Source organism: Grus americana, chromosome 8 (genome assembly GCF_028858705.1).
Source record: "Grus americana isolate bGruAme1 chromosome 8, bGruAme1.mat, whole genome shotgun sequence".
Taxonomy (NCBI): Eukaryota; Metazoa; Chordata; class Aves; order Gruiformes; family Gruidae; genus Grus; species Grus americana.
The window spans coordinates 24069773-24092478 of record NC_072859.1 but is presented as its reverse complement, the minus strand read 5'-3'; the positions used below and the strand labels follow the sequence as shown (position 1 = coordinate 24092478).

Below are 22706 nucleotides of genomic sequence, written 5' to 3'. Positions count from 1 at the left end.
TCAAAATCACCGTGTTACCATCGCGGAACCAGCCAGCCCAGAGAAAAATCAACAAGCACCAACAAGAACCCCGCCAAAATCACCGTGTGAACCAGAGTCCAATCCCAACTCCGCCCCTGCAGCAGATCGTGTGTGCGGGTGAGTGGACGCGCAGTCCGATCGGTGCCAATGGACCCGCAGGGGAAGCACTCACACAAAACCTGCAGACTCTGAACATCCCAAGAGAATTCACTCCTCCCAAATCCATGCAAAGAGAAATTCTCACGCAATAGCATGCCACCGGGAGCAAAGCAAGCGAGCTGGGAGGAGGGGAGAGACGAGGGATGGATGAAAGAAGGTCTGATTGCATAATGTAAACACAGTGCTGTCATGACAAAGCCACTCCGAGCGAGAATCCTCCATATAAAGCAGGAGGAGAAATGCATCGTGCCAGGGAAGCTCACAGTAGGGCACGTAATTGAATTGCTGACTCTAAAAAGGTCATTTTCTAGTTTGTTCCTCCAAATTTATATTTCAAAATTATGTGGGAAAAATTGAATTTAACTGTTTAAATGTGATTGTTTTCTTATTACTATCTGTGTTTCAGCCAAAGGTCACGGTTGAGAGTGTAGGTTATTTTTCATGACTACGATCAATGTGGTTTAAAGATTATATATCTAATTTTACCGTGTAACTCGGTAGGCCAACTACTGCAGAAAGTAGGATGCACCTCCTGAGTCGATCACTTGAGCCTGCCTAAAACTGCACTGCAACAAGCTGGAAATACAGATTATAGGAAATGTCAATTGCTTTTCTGCATTTAGTAGCAATCTAAATGCCAATTTTCTCTGGATTTGCTGCTTGTGGAAGGTTTCACAATGTAACTCTCCAGCCTCATTAAGGGAGTGAAAGGGATGTTTTGACAGCACTGTGTCTACAAAATTCACAAATCGATTTACCAAACCCCTCTTTTCCAACCTGGAATACACACAAGTGGTACTTACATGGTCGACGGAGTCCTCAGCTCTCCACTGACGGGGGAGAAAGGAAGGAGGAGAGAAAAATGGAGACACAGAATTTTAAGGGGCAACGTGTAGGAAAGGGATGACGATGACAACAGCAGGGGTTAGCAGGACTGGGTTGGGGGGATTACAACACTTATACACAGAGGGTAACTTGGCACAGGCTGTACCAAGGGAAGAAATGGCACAGAGCAATTTTCTACATGCTGCTAGCCTGAGCAGAAGGTCTGAGATCATTCACACAAACAGGGGCAAAGAGCTTCCTTCTCACATGGATGGAGAGGTCACCACTTCCTAACTTTGCAGTCCTCTCCCCTTCTGGCTTTGTTTGCACTTTTCTGCCTCTTCCACAAGCAGAAGCGAGAGGAAACATTTTGTATCAACAAGGCTCTGGGGCTGACTGCTGCCCCACAAGTCACTCACAACAGCTTTGTGGCCTTATCTCCAGTTTCTGTCCTAGTGATTCTCCAGCCATCATCTCTTGCTGAGAACCAAAGACTTCAACACACAAAACTCAGAGGACACTCTTTGCAGGGGAGCACCAGTGCAACATTCACAGAGCTACTCTTTCCTGTATCATTTGCAAGAAAATGCTCTTGGGATCTCAGAAAACTGAGAGATGCCATCTCTTGTAAACAGTGCCAAAGAGGCTGAGATCTTACCCACAACTCCATACTAAGCTGCTCCTCTCCAATGGCGCTGCGTGGCTTGGAGCAAGGCTCAAAACTGGTGCGTGTACTGAGGAAACAGCTTCTTGCTCCCAATTACACAACACCAAGTGGCAAACACTCATTTGGCAAGAGCAGCCCTGCAGGTAAGACTTCTACACAAACCATTTCCCAGCAAAAGCTCACGTGGATTCCCAGCCATGGTAGCTCAATTAGGGCTCTGAAGAGGGAACACACAGGCTTCTGGTTGGATTTGGGGTTCTAAGGCATCAAAGCTGCATTGGGGTGGTGAGACTTAGCAGACCTTGGCTGCTGCCACGCATGCCCGTAGCAGTGTTCTTTGTGGTTGATGCACCAAAGGAAGGTTTGCAGAGATCACAGTGAGCTCTCTCAGCCAAGGTGATGCATTACATCTCAGGTTACTAAAGCTGCCTGGAGGAAGCACTGGTCGATGGGTTCAAGCACAGAGATGAAAGTGCAAGATAGGCATTATTGCCCCTGACTCACAGTGTGAGCCTTGGCAAGCCTTGCTTCTGAGCCTGAGCTGCCAGCTGTGAAATGGCGCTCAGATACTGACTTCCTCAGCTAACGCTGCTTTAGTGCCTGGGAACCTTCAAGTGCGGCAGAAGTACTAAATGGTATTAAAGCTACAGGTTGCCTTTTATACTCAGGCTATTTGAGGTGGCTTTCACAGGCTGCAGCCTATCACAGTGGCAGAGTACTCTCCTCAGCAGTAAAATACATGGCATACCTTCAAAATATTTGTTATTTTATTCTCTAAATTCAGAAAGAAGCAGCTATTGGAGAAATGTTCCTCTAAGCTTTTATTATAGTTCACTTATTTGATGCCATGAGACTGCTGTAGCATTATACCCCTAAACCATCTTAAAATTTAATTTCAGCGAAGAGGTCAAGCTGTCCCTAAAGACTTCCTATAAATCCAAGGCCCTCGCTAAGTATTATGGTCACTAAAGGCCCTCTTTTCCACACACATCTTGGTGTTATTTCCAGTGTTGCATGCTTAGCTCAACCCAAGTCATTGCTGTTGATGTCCTACCTGCGCCAGCCAGCCCACACCATGGTCAACAGCCACACACTCTGCCCTGCTGATCTAAAACCTGGCAAAAGTCTTGCTACAGGAAGGATACGAGGCCTGGTAGCTCTTTCTCCCAGAAGTATACTTCTGCTCTAACACCATGTCCCTGATGGACGGGGGCCACATGGACAGTAACACCCCAACCTGCCGCCACAAGGCTGCAGGAGCAAAGGTGACACCCCACTGCAATGAACAGCAGAGTAGAGCCGGGCTCAGAGGGCTACTGCAGCTCACACCACAGCAGGGAGTTTATCACCCACTAGGATTTTAGACCAAGTGTTTAATGTTCAAACTCTGTTTGCTCTTAAGTTTCAGTGGACTTTAATCTTGCATCAGATCAGAGTGCAAAGAAACACCTTGAGATCTGTGCTGGAGGAATAACAGTGAAAAGCCAGGTCCACATAAATACCCTGGTATAAATTCAGTTTCATTATGAAAATATCGTCTGCAGATCAAAACGTTTCCTTCCTTAAACTAGCTCAATTGCTTCTTAACTGTTTAAGGTTGGTCAGTAAGACAAATTGATCTGAAAAGCCCAGGAGCTGTCATAAAAAGAACTCAGACAGAGCTGTGTGCATGAGGCAGGGTGGCTCAGGGAAGTGCTAAAGCTAACAGTGTGTATTTATGGCAGCTGCAATGCCTTAACGTTTCATTTTACACTTCAACACTGCACAGCGTAGTCATGTCTCACCAGGGAATGGCTGTTTTCCCTGACCATGGCTCTTGCAAAAGACAGACTCAAGCCCTCCTAAACAGCACCAGCTATGGGAAGTGGATATTGTGGCCTTCCTACAGATCCTTCTCCGCTTCAGTGACCGTGGTGCAACAGTGAAACTCCAGATGTAAACCTGGGTGCTCAGCTTGTGGGATGCGGAGGGGTCTGAGGGCTCCTGAACCTCACCTCTGTTCTTTACTGAAATGCCTCTTGGATGATGCCTTTCAGTTTTGTTCCACTTATGAAGCAGAGTACATCTCACCTCCACGGCAAACTCTTACCTAGACAAGTACACATGCATGAGGAGATGTTCCAAATAGATTTAGATAAAGATCCTTGACTATCACCCAGCAAAAGAGGGAGGCTGTAAATTCCTCTGTGTTATGCCTGGGGTGGGCACTGCCCAGGGAGAATAGGAGTCTCTGCTTCCCCTTTCTCCTTTGATCTCAGTCCAACAGCTTCAGGTGCTTGCTGTTACCTCTTCCTGCTCTTCTGGAGCAAGCTCGGTCTGCATGCTGGATGGAGAAGTGCCGCCTGCAAAGACCACACAATCCTCCTGTGAGCCTGCAGCCCTTCTCATGGGCAGCACATCTCTCCCCTGCCATGACTCTGTTCGCAGAGCAGGAGGAGGCAGTGGCAGGAGTCTCCCCTGCACAAAACCTGACCTCCTTGTACCCAGCCAGCTCCCAGCAGCAGAAGTACTGCAAAGCTCTCTGGGCAGGCTGGATCTGCAGAGGGCTGTAAGCAGCGAGGCTGATGTGCACGCTGCATCCCCAGAGTGATGCAGGCAGCAGGTGCCCCGGCAAATATGCTGCACAGTCGAGGGCAGCAGCAGTTGTTGAGGCCACACTGCAGCATGGGGAGAAAGTCCTGTCTGGGCTGAGGACAAGCAGGCTGGGAGCAGGACACAATGGGTCAACAGCTAGATTCACACAAGGACTTGCTGCCTTGTCTTGGGAAGAGCAAACGAGTCACACTTTCCCGGGAACCCAAAAGGGAAGGCCTGTCCTCCCCTGGACCTGCCGCCTCCTTTGCGCCTGGTGCTCCAGACCGAGCATTGCCGCCTGGCACTGCTCAGCGCTGTACTCTGCAGGGCACGTAGGACTGGGACTTGGGAAGGGATGGAGGGGATCAAACCTACTGCTCCTCTTAGCACGCTGCACCTGCCTAGGGATTGGAGACCAAGGAAAACATGTGGGGCCCTGCCCGCCTCTGAAGAACCTAATGCTTGTGCCCTATGGCCCTGCTATCTCCTACTCCCTCAAGCCAGCAAGGACTTGTATGAGAGTGGTGGAGAGCAGCTGAGACCCTGCACTGGTGCCCCTGCTCCTTTCAAAGGTGCTCTCTTGGTGCTCAGATGCATTGTGCACAAGACCCAGGGCACAGAAATGAATCTTCTACCATTGCCCACCATAGGATCTGGCCGAGCTGTGATGGGCAGTGCCTGTGCAGGAGGTGGTGTGGGTATCCGACCCAGCTCTGCAGCCACACACGCTCTCCCTGGGCGCTCCCTCACAGTGTATGGTCACATTTGCTTGTCCGTCAGTCTGTCAGTAGGAGGTGAGAGCTCAGACTAGAAGGCACAGAGAAGTCTGACGGAGGTAATCAGTCACAGGCGCAGCCACAGAGGGGAGGGAGAGGCCTCAGCTCCATTGCAGGACCTTCCTAACAACTGATTACTCTCCCTATGCAGGAGGCTGTAAAATAAAATGTGATCTCTCCAGGAACAGGGCCCCCACTTCTCTGCTGATGTTTTACTCCTTTCTGCTCAAACAGTTTTGAAAACTCAGAATCTCTATTATCTGCATAGCTAACATCTCTGTTCCCTTTTCTTTTTCCTTTCATCTTCGTTTACTCTCTCTACATTTCTCATCTTCAATCAGGAAAAATCATGAGTCAGCTTTAATACCAGTGTCTTCATACCATCTGCAGGAAGCAGATTATGTGGTACATACCTACTCAAAATCAGCAGACAGCCTGGCTAGGCAGGAGAGCTCTGCCTGCATGTCCAAAGAATTTCTTCTCTGACCTCAGATTTTCAATCAGTTTAATTCTCTCTTTGTGCACTGGTATAAATGTTTATGAATGTTTATGAGTACTGAACTGTGGCTATATTCTGGCCATCTTCATCCTGCGACCTTCAGGGACAGGTGTTCCAGTGAATCTTTTTGTTTCCTTCCATAGAAGATAACTCTTCCAAGACTACTCATTAAAGTTTGATATGGCTGTTTGCAAAGACATGCACTGCTGTACTGAAAGATGGCAGCTCTTACAGGATTCCTCAGCTTCTGGAGCAGATGTATTTCATCACAAGCACAGGTCATGCCTGGCTTCTCACTCTTTTGGGAAATAGAGATTTCTGCCAAGTCAGCGAAACCTCTCCCCTGCGGGGTCATCATTAGTTTATGCCAAGAGTGACATGAATCCTCCAGAGTAGTCACTTCCCCGCAACTATCTTTTGGCCTTCACTTCCATCCAAAAACTACAGCAGATGAGTGCAGCACCATACACACCCGAAAAAAAATAAAATCACAGCAATCCAGAACTTTCCCACACCAAATATGAAAAGACTGGTAAGTGGTCCAACAGGCCAGGAAGCTTCAAGCAACTTGCCTCCTTGATGCACACATTCAAAATAATGCAAAATCCAGCACTCCTTGGAAGGTTTCTGGCTCTGGCATCCTCACTCCTGCACATTAGCATGGGGTTTCTCTCTCTGAAATGTATGAGTAAGGATTGAAAGCAAAACTGGCTGGGCAAGCATAAAATATTTGAAAACACCAACAAGAACAACATTGCCAACTTCGCCCACCTACGCTTGGGACCAACCCATTAACTCCAAACTCCAGCTGAACAACACAGCATCAATTGTTCAAACAACACAGAAGATTATATCCTCCTGGAATAAGTAAAGGGCAGCAAGCAGCTTTTCTAATGATTAAAACAAAGCAACATCTGAAACGTAAACAGACATGTGCCCCAGACAGCACTGCAAGGACCCTCAAAGCATTTTCTCTCTTTAAAGTTTTCCCCTTCCACATTATTACTGAGTTTTATCCTTCAGAATATGAATGGGGAGTAAAGCCGCCTCTGTGCACTCCACTCCCCACTGACAAACGTATAAATGATTCACAGCTGCGTTCAGGAGACAGATCAATTAATCGTTGCAGCTCTCCAGTATTTATATTGGGCATCATTCAAGCAAGCCAGCTCTGAATCGATTACTCGTTGCTTCCAACAGCAGCAGATCCTGTACTTCATTTATACGATTATCTTTGTTGAGAACAGCATGGGTCATCTAGGACGAAGGACCGTTGCTCCAAAGAGGAGTTGTATTTCATCACAGACAGGACACCAAAAACTTCCCTGGACCCTGGGAAAGAGGCAACTGCACATTGCTGGGCTGAGCAGAGTTCATAACCATGTCTGGAGCACTGTGTGGGAACAGGGCCTCAGCTCACGGCCAGTGAGGTATCCAGGAGATCACATAAATAGAATGGGGATTGCAGAGGGCAAAGTCATTTACAGGTGATGGGGGCCTGCACCTCACTCTTCCCCCCACCGCCGCCCCAGCCTTTCCCAGACTCAGTTGACTTCACCTGCAGTTTGGTTTCAAGAGGCAATGCAAGGTCAAGTCCCTGCCTTGCACAAGCAGGAGGGAAGGGAGGCTTTGCTGAGCCAGAGTAGGGCTGCCCTGCCTGGCATGCTGTGCCTACCCAACGGTGCAGAGCCACCCTCCGTGCCCCACAAGCAGGCAAGCACCCTGGTGGACTCTGTCGAGAGAGAAGCTTTGCCCTGAACATAGAAAGCAGCACGAAAGAATCAGACTCAAGGCTTATTTAAAACTCTCCAAAGGTTTATAACCTGACTGGCAAACACAATTTGCTCCAGCTGGAGTCTGCACAGGACGTGGCGGGCAGAGAGAGGTATGTATCGGAGAAGGGGTAAGAAAGGAGCATTGTCCAATACATCATCTTTCCTACAGCAATCCTTTCCCAATTAAACTTTTTACCCATTTGTAAACCACAGTTTAGGGATAAACTGTTCGCCTTGCTCAGGCAGGGCTGAGTCCCACACTCCGGAGCCGCAAGAGGAGGCCAAGAAACACTTGGATCCAGCCAGCCTGGCCCTCTGCGGAGAGGGAAGGTGCCATGCCCGCCAGCCCATGGTCCCCACACTGTACCTGTGCTTCCGACAGCATGACGTCCTTGATCACTGGCTGCCCTCGGGGCTCGTTGTTTTCCAGCTTCACGTATGTAACCTGGTACCCACGGATCTGCCCATGCTGCTTGTTAGAGATGGGCAGCTTCCAGCTCACCCGGATGGCAGTTGAATTCACAGACTCTACCTCCACCTTTCGCGGTGGGGCGCTGGGCACTGTAACACACAGGATGGACAGTTAGCAGGGACCACACAACCGCTGTCAGCTACCTCTTCTTTGTTATCTCCCCTCCACCTCACTGCAAAGATGGCCCTGCTGGCACCAGTTCCCTGTACCTGCCCCGGAGGTCATACTGCAGTTTTCCAGAGCGACCGTATCCCCAACCCTTTCCCAGCATCCAAGCGCTTTTGCTACTCTCAGTAGGAAAGAGCGCGACTGTGATGTGCAGGAGCACCCCTAATAAAAGCCACTGTGCTGGATCAGACCCAAGGTCCATCTATCCCTCTTGTCTCCAGTGGTAGGGGAGCAAGGAAGAACACAAGAATATAGCAGAATATAAAGAATATGGTAACCACCTGCAGCTCAGGGTGCCCTGCGGCAGAGGCAGGGGTTTTGAAGTCGCCTTTGCATCCTGCCTGTCACAACAACTCTGCTCAGATCCCTCTGTGTACATCTAAATGCAGTCCAACAGCCGCAGGTAGCGCAACTGGGCGCCGAACCGGCCTTGCAGGGAGCCCTGGTACCCGTCATCAGCCAGAGCGCACACACGCTCTTCCCCTGTGACAGCAAGAGGTTAATGAGGGGGAAAAGCACCATCCTAAAACAATAACCCAGAGCTCAGAGACAGCAGTCACTGAACTCAGCCAGATAAAGGGGCCCGTGGGGATTGTGACAGCTCTGGGGACTGTATTTCATGCACGGCTAGCTGAATGCTTTTTGATAATAAAATGAAAAATTACACTGCCCAGAAAATATCAATTTTCTTGCAAGGTGAGGCCCGTTTAAAAATGTATTTATACCCTATTTACCATTTGGAAAAATTACCTCTTTATTACTTTTTGCTCCTGCATTGACTGTGACAAAAATGTCAATGCTAAAAAATTAGCTTCTCAGTTGCTCCTGGAGAGCTCCTTCCGGCTGAATCAGCTGGGAGCAGAGGTGTGCTCTCCCTACAGAGGATACCGCTGCCATGCGAGTGCCCAGTACCCAAATGAAGGACTCCATCCTAGCACCTCTACTGCAGGACCCCTTCCACCCTCCACTGTCCGGGAGAATCCAGGGGCCTGGAACCCTGTATGCCCCAATTCTCAACACAGCAAGAAATAATCAGTATTAGATAATTAGGGATGGATAGCTGACAAGCAGACATAATGAGTATTGCTATTTCAACCAACTAGATGGGAAGAAACAGCTACCCAGCAGGTAAGCGCAGTTTTTAAGCCGCAGGGCAATTCATTATTTTCCCCAGATGTCCTTCTTAATTGTAGATAATTAAATAAAACAGAGAAAGGAGGAATGGAGCATGTTAGCACCATGAGGCCAGCTCAAGGTATGGGAACGGAGGGGGCTGTGCTTGAATAGTTACCACCTCCTGGCTGGAGCCGCCTACGCTGTAATCCACAATTTACTTAGTGCAGTGACCTTGCACAAGCCACAGGGCTCTCCTGCCCTAGCAAGACACCTGCCCACACACACACAGTTGGGAGTCCAAGCGAAAAACCACATCCTCCCCGAGAATCAGACAGAAGCTGTGTGTCAAGCTCTGCTGGCAAGAGAAGGCAGGGGACCTCGGCAGGACATGATACGGGGATGTCGTGGGGACACGAAAAGATGTGAATGTGAACAGACGACAGCGTTTCGAGGAACACTCTCCTACCCCATTACAGGAGGTATGTGCTGCGCCTGAGACCCAAACAGGGAAAGTTCAATTTGTTTTCAGATCACAGTTTAGCATTTCTCATTCCTTCATCATGGGTATCTACTGAGCATCAGCATGTCAGAGGGATATGAAATCACTCCTGACAGCTAAGCTGGAATGTCCAACCACGGTGCCCAAAAACTGAGTGGGCTTGTTGCGACATTTCTGGGGTAGCAGCTTCCCCTGGGCTACAACTCTGCTGAATGAGAACTGAAGCAAACAATACAGGCAGCAGGAGATGCACAGATGTGTTTGCCAGCCCAGGAACGCAGTCAGCAAGCATTCCCAGACGCCACTTCCAGAGCCACGGAGACGTGGGGGACAGTGGCAGCCCATTTAGGGAAACTGTAACATGTCTGGTTTCAATTTGCTACGCTGACTGGGCAATGCAGAGATCATCCTTTCTTTGCCTGGATGCTGCACCTCCTTCTTCTCCCATTAAATCTGCAGCTTCTGGGGTCAGCATGAAACCATGGAAGCTCCTACTGTCACCCTGAGCTCTGGCACTTTCAAAGGAAATGGCTTAAGTCATGATGACATAACTGACAGCCCTGCTAATACAAAGCAATTTCTCTTTAAAGCTGTCGTATCCAGTAAAGTGTTCTGTACATGCGATATTCTGACTCTTGAATGGAAGAGCAGATTTATATAAGCTGTGGCTTGCCTGGAAGCTGGGGCAGGAAGCAGCTTTCCTGCGATATCTACAAGTTTCAAATGGATTTATTTTCCCCTCTTTAGTTTGCTGGATTTCAGCTCAACAAGTAAACTTTAAGTCCTGGTCTCACAATGTGAGAGAAGTCTTTAGCTGGGAGATCTCACGTTACCTTCAGTAAAATGGAAGCCACCACCACCAAACACTAGCAAGCCAAAATGACAAAGCAGTGTAATGGCTCCTCACGCACACGGGAAGCACTGCTAACACACACAGGACCCTTGTGGGACCACGCCAGGACATCTGACCCACAGCCTGGAGGCAACCATCGTATCAGAGCGAGGGCCAGCAGAGCAATTCCCCTACCCCACCTGCAGCAGTTGACCCAAAGCACTGCTCCTGACAGCCTCTGGTCCTGCTTAAAAAGCACTCCCAGGCCAATATCCCCACTCCCTTGCCCCCCTTTTCCAGCAACTCAGCTAGGAGACTCCTGGTTACCCCAAGACGGTAGCTGAAGGAGCTGTTCCATAACACCTACCATCCTCATCAGTGCGCACATGCACAGGGATGCTCTCCGGTCCTGGCCCCACATCGGTGTGAGCCCTTACCCACACCTTGTACTCGGTCCATTTCTCCAGGTCCTTGATCTCCCAGCTGGAGTGCTCCCGTCCAATGCCATCCACCACATGCTTGGTGTTGTCATCTCCTTCCACTGCCTGGTACGCAATGGAGTACTGGGTGATGACCCCATTGCGGCTCTGGGCAGGCGGTGGCACCCAACTTACCCGGATGGTAGTGGAGCTGGTGCTTACACACTCGACTTCTTGGGGTGGGGCGGAGGGGGCTGGGGATAAATAAATGAAGTGGGGAAATGAAGGGAAATGAGTGGAAGAACAAACCAAAACGCACAGGGAACTTTTACCCAGCCAACTGAGCACTGAACATACACATGGAAATTCAGCCAGCAGCCTCCTGGACAACCGCCTGCCTTCCTCACAGATCATCAAAGATGGCACTAGGGGCAATTTGTATTTGAAAGCCTGATGAACAGCATGGAGACAGAAGTGCTGTTCTGCATCAGAGAACACCTCTTCCCAAAGCAGTTTTGGACGCTCACTTTACCAAACACAACAAATGGCAGTAAGGGGAGGAGGGAGGTGTGTGAGAGAGAGACTGGTAGGGAGAAGAAAGATGCTTTCAGTGAAGATCTGAAGCAGATGGAAACCAGAAGAGGTAGGAAGCTACAGAAGGCAAGAGTGGCAGAAGGGGAAGCTCACACACCAGATTGTACGAAGGCTTGCAAAAACTCACTCCTAGACAAGTGGAGGAAACAAAAGAGGGTGGGGAAAGCAGGTGACTGAGGTTGGCTGGAGTGCATCCAGGCGGGGTTTGAAATCACGACCATCAGCTGTGAGCTGCACCCTGACCCAGGTGGGAGCCAGGCACCATGTGGAAACAGGAGATAACGTGGTTGTGCTGCTTTGCACGTGTGCCTAATATCTGGGACTGACTGCTTCATGCCTGCCAAGCTGGTTACCTGCCTCATTTGCTTCCTGGCCTATGGAGCTGTACAAGGGAAGGCAGGCAGGTCTTGTCCCCTTCCAGGCAAAAAACCACCTGCAGTTTGCATTAACTTCTGAGCCCCAGCAATGTTAACTGGCCACAGGGGGAACAACGGGATCTGGGCAGCAGACGCTTCTCACTGGGATGAGGAGTGGTCCCCTCCACACAGCATTGCTGGGGAAGAGCAGTGAAACAAATCTGGGGGGTGAAGAGAGGGATTGGGAAAGGAGAGATGACCTGGACAAAGCAGAGGATCTCTAGGACACCAGCCTGGTTCATTCCCTTCTCCAGCCTTGCAGAACTGCTGACCTGTTGCATCAGGGCCCCGGCAGCATGGGAGCCCTCTCATGGCAGCAGCAGCTCCTTCTCATTTGCCCTCGCTGCCCAGGGATGCTGCAGACAGCATACTTGCACAGAAAGCAAGGGTGGAAGCCTGGAGAAGGAAGGGAGCCCACCTGGTGGGGGAAGGCACAAGGGAGATAGGTGCATCCCTGAGTGCTTGCACTGAAGGCAAGAGCCCTAAGCAGAGAGGGCAGGGCACCATCACCAAATAAGTGCAGTTACTCTAAGGCTAGGAAGCTGTTTGGCCAAGCAATAAGGGAATTTAAGGTATCTTGCTTTGCCACAGCAGGTGAGAGGCCGCTTCCATTCTTCACTGCACCCAGAAATGCCTGAAAGAAGACTGGCGCCCTTCCCCTTGCTGCAGTCTTTGAAGCCATCAGTGCACCAGAGCCAGTTGTCCCAGGGCACAAGGACAAGCCTGCCTGCTCGCCACCTGCACAAAGGCGAACACAACCTATGTTACTCCAGATGGCGGCAGGGACCTCAGATAATTAAAGCACCCAACAATTGTGCCTTGGCTTTGCTGGGCACAGGTTGGCAGTGCGAGATCTGAGAAAGCTGGGGACAGCAGGACCTCCTAAATGCCACTGGTGACCTCTGCTTGCTGGGAATAAGGCCCACCTGCTTGCAGAGGCAGTTGCAGGCTGCATGGAACTCTTAGTGCCCATCTCTGGTGCCTGGGCTGGGGTACCTGCAGAGACGAAAGATGGAGGGACAGCGGGCAGTGACAGAGCTGGAAGAGATGTTGCCTGAGCAGAGTCAGGCTGCTGCTACGGGAGCTACAGTGGAGGAAAGAGAAGTCAAAGCAATGCGTGGAAGCAAACAGTTGCCTACGTGAGGGAGGCAGAGCAGGATCGGCCCTGCCATCTGGTATATCGGAAGGAAGCAGTGGTAGAAAATGAATCCTCACGCTCTTTTGGTTAATCAGCAGAGAAGTGGCAGTGAAGAGAGTAGGAAGATACAGCACCAAAGCAACACCAAGAGTGACTCAGGGAGGGCATAAGGTAGACACAGCGCCTGGTGGCATCCCTCAGAGGAGACAGGTGAGACATAAGGAGCCTGGCAAGCCCTTCCTTTGCCGCTATCTGCAAAGTGGCCCTTCAAGGAAGAGACTTGCTCTGTCTTTGGGCCTCCACAGCGTCCCTTGGGATGCAGCGGTGAGCTCTTTCTACAAAGGCAGCTTTGGCTGGCAGTGTGGGCAGGTCAAACGTTGGCTGTTGACTGGGTAAGAGTCATATATGTGATGTACAAGACAAAAACTCAGATTAACACTTAAAGAAAGCAAAATAAAATTTGGTAACATGAGCAGGATCAACTTAAAATGCACAAAGAGTGGAAGTGTCCCTCCTGGGGCCAGCAAAGAGCAGACTGGGTGGCCAGCATGCACCTACACATGCAGCTATACCCACACACACACGCTGCAAACCTCTGCTGCCTCCAGGCTACTCACACTGGCCTCCCCCATCGGCCCACAGCAGCCCTGTGCACCCATCCAGCCTGCCTACTCCTTAAGCTAGGGAAAAGGCAGCCTCAAGACCCACCTTCGTATTTCAATCGAGAACAGCATTTTAATGCTGAGGCCTGATGGGCACAGAGCTGACGCTCCTCTCCTGCATCATACTGCTTGCCTGAGGCACAGCAGACTCCTGGAAAACTCCCCCGTGCCCCTCAGGCCCTCAAAGCAGCATTGCTTGTACTTTTTGCAGGGCACCCAGCAACTAAGCAAGCAGCTTAGCAGGAAAGGCAGCTGTCTTCTCAGGAGATGGTGTCCGAGCTGTGCTGCTGGAAGGGTGCAAAGGGGCACTGCATCCCTCTGGCCTTCCCAGACAAGCATCCCTACCACTCCTGAACTGGGATGCCACAAGAAAAGCCTAGCAGCAGCAATACAGACATCCTTCTCCAGCCCATTAGTGACTCATTAGTGATGATGTGCCTCCTACCTTGCCTTTGACCATTTTGTCAGGGCCAGGAATAGAGCCCGAAGATAGGCTCTTTGGAAAGCATGAGTCTGACTGCTCCTGCACTTTGTGTCCCACCTGAACATGTCAACCTCCAAGACCTGACAGCCTTTCTCAGGGCAACCAGATGGAAGAGTGCAGGAAGGAGACCAGTTTGAAGCTGAGAGCAACACTCTTTCTAGATTAGTAAATTCTAAGGCCACAGAGGACTGATCGTACCATCTAATGTGAGGTGTTGCTAAGTGCAGAACAAAGAATTTCTGCCTGGAAGTTGTGCATTGTACACACAACTTGTGCCAAGCTAAAGCAGAGCTTTCTGAAAGACCTACTTGACCCTGAGACCCCCAGTACCCAAGAATGCACTCTGCTCTGGGACTGTTCAGCCAGTGGTTTGTCACCCTCACTGAATAGCCCAGTAGAAACTGCCAAGGACTTTTCTCATAGAATAGAGTGCCATCAGAAATCTTCTCAACCAGGACCCAGTCACTTCTTAGATAAATCGAAGAACTCTTAGGTCCCTCAATGTAAGGAGGGTTTCACTGGTCAAACTAAGGTATTCCTGTGGCTTTTGGCCAAATCTCTTCCAACCTGTGCACATCTCTCGCTAAACAGATGTCTGAACCAGTCAGCTACTGCTCCACCGGCCAGTGAAGGGACAACCTTAAAAACAGACCGGTATGAGATCCCCTGTGAGCAGACAGCATGTAGTGTAGGTCATGGGAAGATGCCTGCCTTGAAGAGTCCATGAAGCAAAGGTTTCTCTTACTTAGCCTGTTATGAGACTCTGAAGGACTCATTTATGCATGGAGCTGTCTCCGATTAAGTGCGTTCAAGGATAAGAGCATCCACTGATGGAATTAATTTAAGTTGCAGGAGAGTTGCTTCAACCTTTGCCTATCAATGCAAAAGCTATCTGAAATAGGTATACAAATCCCCACACTCAGAATTTGTTCTCAATGTTCAAATATTTATAACTGCATGATCTGAACCTCTCTCCATTTTCATACCTGTCTATCGTTCAGCACTAAGACACCATTAGCTCACTTAACGAGGTGGAGGAATCCCTGTGACTGATATGTTAATGAAGCTGAGTTTTCCTCAAAGAGAAGGTCGTTCCAATAGTGAACAGAGCTGCTCTTCCCTGCCTGAGCTCCCTTTCTAATGGCCATCTCAGGCACTCTGGCTGCTATGCATGCTGGCGCCCTCCCTGCAGGGAAGGCTGGCTGTCTTTGCCAACTGCTCACCCCACATAGCTAGTAAATCCCAGACAGACGGTGCTAACGGAAATGTCTTTTTTCCCCCTTTTAATGCTCTTTGCATAATGGCAAGCCCAAAAATCGTTAGTGAAAACGAGCTTATCGCAGGGCCCTTTGATAGCTCTAATCTGCTTATGCGCAGCACTTTGAGCTGCCAATCAGAGCAATGCGAACTCCTGCTCTGTGATCACACGGGGCAGAGCGAGGATGAAAGTGATATTGCCTGGGTCACCTCATTATCTAGCCTCTCTATTAACTCGGCAGCAGCTTGTTCTGGTTTCCCCTAGTGCTGCAGTCCCAGAAGCAGCAGCCTCACTTGCTCACACAACCCAGGCACACAGCCGCTTTCCCAAACTGACTTCTCCAGCTACCTGACAGCCACATCTGGCCTCAAAAGATGCCTCACCTTGCAATCAAGTGTATGGACCAGGGATGGACTCCTGCGGAAGCAAGGCAGTTGGAATGGGGAGTGAAGGGGTGAAAATCCAATGGTTTTGGAGACAGTCACATTCAGAACCAAACACCCATATGCTGCCTGTCCAGAGAGCTTCTCTGCATGGGAGTGAATTCATAGAGATGCACAAACCTACTCAAATCAATCTCTTCAAAGCAATTTCCCAGCCTGTTTCACTCCTCCATCAGTTTTTATGAATCTACCCTTAGGGACAGACAGCATGTTCAAAAGGACACGAAGAAAGAACTTACCACTTGGGTGCACCCCCTCTGCCAAAGAGCCCTGATCCAAAACCCCAGCTGGCTTTCCCCATTACAACCGTTAGCAAACTGTACGCTGGCACGACCCACAGGGGCAGAGGCACCAAGCTACTCCGTGCCCAGGTGATGGAAACTGGACTGCTTTTGCTTTGTCTTCAGTAGTGCAGAGTGTCAGACACTTACTGGATTGGGCAGTTCTGGCTTCGATTGTGGGGGTGTAGACTCCTACTCCCAGCTCCGAGCGGGCACCCAGACGGAACTTATACAGCGTGTCTGGTTTGAGACCTTCCACAGCATACGAGGAGGTTGGGTCAAACTCCACTTTTTGCTGGCAAATAAAGGGAACCACAATTATTTGGTGTAGTTGGAGAATACAGAAAAGCCGTCGCTCGGCTCCCAGCACCAAGGGAACAGGCAGCCCCATCACCCATTCTGGCCCCACAGAAAGTCACAGCCGTGCTGCCAAACAGGCTGCAGTCCTGCAGGACTCCAAGGCATGGAGCTTCCTGGGTGAAATACAAGGACTCTGGTTGGAAGCAGACCTCTCTGAAAGCCTGGCTACACTGCCTGGTGTCCAGACTGCACTCACTGCCTGACAGCTTTGTGGGAATGCTGGGTCTAGCTATACAGTTCAGACGAGGGGCACAGGACACGAGTTTGTTTCCTCCCAACAGTGTCTGCTTGTGAAACAGAGCAAAGCTCTTGCCCTGGAGTAGTTGTCATCTCTAATGCACCTGAACAGTGCTGGTAAAGGACTTGTTTTGCTCCCACTTCACCTGGAGGGTACTTATTTCTGGCAGCTCTCATGCCGCTATAAACACAGGAGGAGGAGAGAACCAGGGGACACTGTGCTGCTGCGATGGCACAGTCCTCATTGTGCTGCCATGCAGCCAGCACTACATTTGATATATTTAGAGCTGGACTTCGTTTAGGAACCTGACAGTAAACGTGGAAGGGCTTTCTCTAGGCCACCCTCAATCTGCTCCATAAGTGTAACCAGTCCTGGAGCTGCAGTCACATTTTGGAGGCCATTTCAGACCCACCTGGAAGCCCTACTGGCCTGCATGACTGTTTAAAGGCATCAACAGTAAGGATGCCTCAGGGATGGTGTCGTGGTATTCTGGAGCCTTTCCAGTCCCAAACCAGTCACTAGCTACTTTGCTGGGCATCAACAAGCACTGCTGGGGTCACTTACACAGAAGCCAGACAGAGATTGCCATACTCCTATCACACACCCATGAGACAGAAGAAACACGGAGATGAAACAGTCCCTTTGCCACCCCAGCTCAAGCAGACACCCTTCCCAAGCTGCTGAATTGTAATGTCTGGCCCCAAGTGCTGCTGACGCACAGGCAGGATCCTCACCTGAGTGCCATCCTCCCCTTCCCAGTACAGCAGCTCGTATTTGGTAATGCGTTCCTGAGAGGCAGGCAGCCATGTCAAAAGGATGCGGGTATCAGACTCTGCTTCTGCCTGGAAGTCAGCTGGCTGGGCGGGAACTGGGGACCAAACACATGGTTAGTGCCAGGAGGCAGATGCAGCGAAAGGAGCCGTATGCCTTTGCAGAGTCTGTGTTTCACCTTGCAAGGATCCTCTTTCATTCCTTCTGCACCCTCCCTTCTTCCCTCTCCCCTGTACTGTGCTCTTGGAACACCACAGGCAACAAGCAAGCACCTCTGGGACCCAGGCAGGTAACTGTGGGAATTGTGCTTGCTTCCAGCCCCTGGCTGCATTCCAGCTCCTTCCTTACACACGTGTACTCACACCCCAGAAGGCCCCGGCACAGTTGCATAGGTTCATGCCCAGGACCTCATGTCACACTTTTAGCCATCATATCCCAGACAAAACTGGGGGGCGTGTTACTTGTACAGAGATTGATACCAACTCCCCAGGTCAAGCTGACAGCTTAAATCCGATGGCTGTGGGGTGGGGATGCCACTCTGACGTACCCATTTGAGCACCAAGTACAGTTGCGATGCCTGGTGCAGATCAGACATGCAGCTGAGCCGCACATTACTGGGGTGGACACAGAGCTGCAGCGCTTCATTCCATACGTACCCCCTTGCTGTGTTTTGACCTGGATGATGTCCGAGGGGGGCCCGTCACCCACCGAAGTAAAGGCCAGGACGCGGATGCTGTATGTGGTCCCTGTGATGAGGCTCCCCACAGTGGTGAGGTGGCTGTCGTCGGTGTTGTGTTTCTGCCACATGCTCAAAGGCAGATGCGAGTCAGTGGTATAGTAAACGCGGTACCCTCTGATCTGTCCATTTGGCTCCTCTGGCTGCTCCCACTGGACCAGCATGGTGCTGGCGCTCAGCATCCGTGCCTGGACTTTGAGGGGTGGACTTGAAGGAGCTTGTTCTCCTGTCCGGGCCTCGACCAGCTCACTGGGGGGACCCCTGCCAATGTTATTGACCGCGATGACCCGGAACTCATACTCTGAGAAGGGGCTGAGCCCACCTATGCTATAGCGGGTTGTTGCCACACCATCCACCTCCTGGAACTGACCCTCCAAGGATTTGGGCTTGTACTGGATGACGTAATATGAAATGGGGTCAGAGTTGCCTGAATCCCAGGTGAGGGTCACGCTGGTAGCTGTCGTTTCAGTCACTAATGGCTCTGTTGGAGGTTTTGGCAGTGCTGCAATTGGAAGGCAGAGAGGTGTGATTTAAATAATTCAGTCAGCTCAAACCCTGCAATGTGCACGGGGATAAAAATGGAGCTGCCACCTCCCATTAACATTCTTCTTTAAAAGGCAGAAATCATTTCATACTCTAGAACATGCATTTTTATATTACCATATATTGCTTGAAGTGGTTCTTAATGGAAGGATAAACAGAGCAATCATGTTATTAGACGTGCTTGACGCACTTACCAGCAGCAGGCTAAATAAAGGTAATTCAACAGGGATGCAGGAATGTTTCTGTCATGGGGGTTCAGCTGGCAGTGGGAAGGTGCTTGCTGGGCTGGGCTGGCTCCAGAAGCCAGGTGTACAGCTGATTTACAAAGGGATACAGTAAAGCAATCAGAGCACCACAAGTAATCTGGAGCTATGCTCCTGCTTCCAGAGACAGCATCTTAGGCCATAGGGAGTTCATGGACGGTGCTGTTAGATGGGTTGATGGGGGAATGCCTTGTAAGTGTTACAGTGCATGCAGGAGGGATACAGCCAGAGAAATTACCAACTTTCACATCCACTATTTCACTGGGTGGTGTGTCAAACTGCAACCAGACAATAAACTGTTACACAAGAACTCTGTGACACTGACATCTCTGAAGTGTTAATGAGAATGCGACTACTGCAAGCAAACATTTCCAGATTTGCCATTTTACCAAAAGAACAAACAAAGAGAATGAATGTGAGAGAGATTTGCAGAGTACACAAAACCTTTAAGACAATGACTGACTTAAAGTCTACAGTAAGTTTAAACCTGCTATGAACCACTCTAGTTAAAAGTCATTAGTGACTTGTAATGCAGCTATGCTTGACGAGGAACTAGGAAAAGTGCTCAGCCCCAATTAAGATACTCAAGCACTTCAGTCTTTGGCAAAGCCATCGGGTTTCCAGTTTCCACATGGTTCAGCTGAGGAGGGCAGGCTCTTTAGCACAGGAGCGTGCCTGCTCCGAGTGCCAGGGAGGATGCCTCTTCCAGTGCAACATGAATACTGCAACATAAATACTGAGAAAATTTATGAGGGCTGAACTGGTGTGGGATGGAAGGGCATGCAACCCACACCCAGACACCACACCACTACCCATGGAGGACTCAGGGAGGGCAAACACATCCTGCCCAATAGTACGGCCTGAAGCAACACAGTTCCTAGAGCATCCAAGAAATTGGCAGCCTCCCTGAGGCTTTCAAGGACAGATAACACTCATCCACACTTTCCTTTGGAGAGCCGCAAGCTTGACTTTTGCCAGCCCTTGGGTGTGCAGCCTCCGTGTGAGCAAGAAGCAGGTCTGGTACCTTCACTGCACTTACTGCAGTCAGCTCTGTGTCATCTTGCTTCTCCTGTCTGCCCTGCAAATGGTCTACTTTCCAGCAAGCACAGGAGAAGCCGCACTGGGTGAAGGAGTTAGGGACAGAGGCAGTACAACATCCAGAGTGAAGGTGCAGAACTGACAGAGAAACAAGGAGGAAGGCAAAGGGCTAAAGGAGCTGAGCAGACCGCTCCCTGTCCTGGGGGCCTCTGCAGTCCTGGGGTGTCAGCCAAAGAGGGAGTGAAGCAAAGCCGTCTCAGGTACAAAGAGGTAAATACTGGGAACCATCAGTGCAATGGTGCAGTTCCTACCTCCTGCCTCCATGTCCACATCCAAACCACCTCCCCAACATGCCCCTTTTCCACACACTCTTGGGTATGCACTATATAACCAAGGCAAACACTGTGCTCTGTAAGAAAACGGGCTGGAAAAGATACTGACTAGCAGGGACTGTGAGTGAAGGGAGCAATGTGCGGCCAAGGTTAAAAGTATTCTCTGACTAGCACCAGGGAAAAGAGAATCTGCTGTTAATCTCCAGGTCAGAGAGGGCTAACACTCAATTCTGTGATTTGTTCAAGCAGGAACTTGGTACTAAAGGTGGCCATAGTGCAGGAGGGGGCCTGAAAGAACAGATGGACTCAAAAGATGACATATCTGTGGAAATGTGAGCTACAAATCAACTGCAAGGACAGGAGGAAAGGGATAGTGTGATCTGTTCAGCCCCAGATGGGAAAGGCAGGACACATCCTTCAGCCTCCTGCTAGGGAGCTGCCTGGGTGGGCTGCCCTGTAGCCAGTGGTCAGCAATCAGCAATAACGTCCTCTCTGGGGCAAAGCTACCTGTGAAACGGCAGCAGGAAGCATGCCCTAAGGACAGCAACAAAAGAAAAAGAAAGGAAAAGAGACAGAGCAGTTAGGGAAAAAGGAAAATTGACAGAGGAATATGCAACAATTTTAAAATGAATGTGTATAGCTCCTCCCTGCAGGGTGGGGGGATGCTCATTCTGGTGAGGCCCATAGACACTACACTTTGCTGGGATTAACCTTCTTCTCCTGCCCTTACTGTAAGAGGACATCTCTGTGCAAACAGCTCTCTGACTGCAGACATCCACAAACCCCTGCCCCAGGACCTCTGCTGCTGTACTGAGCTGATCCTGCTGATGCATGGAACAAGCCAGAAATTGCTGAGATGAGCACCGACTCAGTGAGGTTCCTTCGTGGCATAACAGGGACCCAGCCTGACACGAGCCTGTCTGCCATCATGACACGTGTAGGGAGAGAGGAAATGACCTTCAAAGCAAATATTATACTGTGAGCAGGAAAAAACAAAGTTGTGCGTTTGGGAACCTCCCTTGCAAGGTGTAAAAGCCACTGCGGTCAGTTGGCTGCACCCAAAAACACTTTGGCAAAGGGCTCTACCATTGAAACTCAAGTAGGAGCACGGCGAGGAATAATTCCTTACCTTTGACAGTGATCTGGGCTGTGGCTTCGATCATGCCGAGGGAGGAGATGGCCACGCAGGTGTAGTTGGCAGACTGCACGATGTTATTCAGCTCCAGGACGTTCCTACCGACGGGCATCTCATCCTCTTTGGTCAGTTCCTCCACACCGGCCATCCACTTCACATAGGGCATTGGAGCACCTACTGCCACGCACGTGAGGTTCACGCTCCCCCCAGGCATCACCTCATGGTTGCTCGGAGGGATAGAGAATCGAGGAGCAACACGCCGCACTGCAACAAGGAGGAGACAGCTAGTAGGGTCACAGAACCAGCAGAGAGCACTCAGTTGCATTGCGGGGGTACATGAGGGGGGTTCAACGTTTTTGCCTGTCTATCCCTCGGGACAGATAAAATGAAGTGCAAAAGCTGTTCACTGCTTTGCCAAATTGCACACACTTTGCTCTCCTTCCTTAGCCACTGGCATCTTATTAGAAGAACTCATTAAGGGATGGCTCAATCCATTCCCTCCAAACATAGCCTTTTGAAATCATATTACTAACATGAAACATTCCTCCATTTAAATTACATCCCTTTAATTAGAGAGCATGCACAAATGCCAGTCACACACTCTCTCTGTGCAGGGCCCACTGAAGCTCTGCAAAACGGAATTACCTGCTCAATTTATTAGCTCTAGAGTAAAGCAACTCGTCCCCTAAACCTCGCAGGGTTTGGGCAGGAGCAGCAGAAGGGTTTCTTTCTGAATTAGCACACGTGTGCTGCTAAATAAAATATAATTCCTTTCAAAATGTAACTCAGGTTCTACCTTGGCTCGGAAAAAATAGTCACCAGAGCTGCATGACATTGTCAGGGCCTGAACAGATCACCTTGCTGGGCAGGAGAGAACTAATCCTGACAGATGTGAGATCATATTCATTTTGACAGAAGAGAGCTGGGCTGGCAGAACCCTTCCCACCTTTGTGGCAGCACTTCGGGAGATGTATTCCTCCTTATTTCATTGCACAGCTTCTCTTCATATCAATCCCTTGCTGGGTATTTCATTCAAGACTTATTTGTAAGCAACTCTCAGCTACAATAAAGCTCTAAAGCTGCCTGCCATATGCATTCCCGTCAGGAAAATGACACTGAGAAACGAGGCCCCTTCTTCAGGGTTAGTGTTATGGGCCTATTTAAGCAAGGGTAGAGAAACAACTGTGCTCAGTAAATCTTTGTCTCCTCTGG

The 22706-nt window shown here is 50.0% G+C and overlaps 1 protein-coding gene across 22 annotated transcripts in view; it reads right to left on the bottom strand.

The window, feature by feature from the left end:
• The window catches only part of PTPRF (protein tyrosine phosphatase receptor type F), a 388339-nt gene that overhangs the window by 53991 nt on the left and 311642 nt on the right, over positions 1-22706 (bottom strand). For 11 of the 22 annotated variants that reach the window (XM_054833252.1, XM_054833259.1, XM_054833256.1 and 8 more), the window contains 7 exons: positions 21489-21758; positions 18104-18685; positions 17411-17544; positions 16229-16373; positions 10751-11056; positions 7664-7857; positions 984-1010 (listed from right to left, as the gene is read on the bottom strand). In XM_054833252.1, the coding sequence (XP_054689227.1) occupies positions 984-1010; positions 7664-7857; positions 10751-11056; positions 16229-16373; positions 17411-17544; positions 18104-18685; positions 21489-21758 (1658 nt within the window). The remainder of the gene's footprint in view (positions 1-983; positions 1011-7663; positions 7858-10750; positions 11057-16228; positions 16374-17410; positions 17545-18103; positions 18686-21488; positions 21759-22706) is intronic. The other 11 variants (XM_054833261.1, XM_054833266.1, XM_054833272.1 and 8 more) reach the window with 3 other exon arrangements.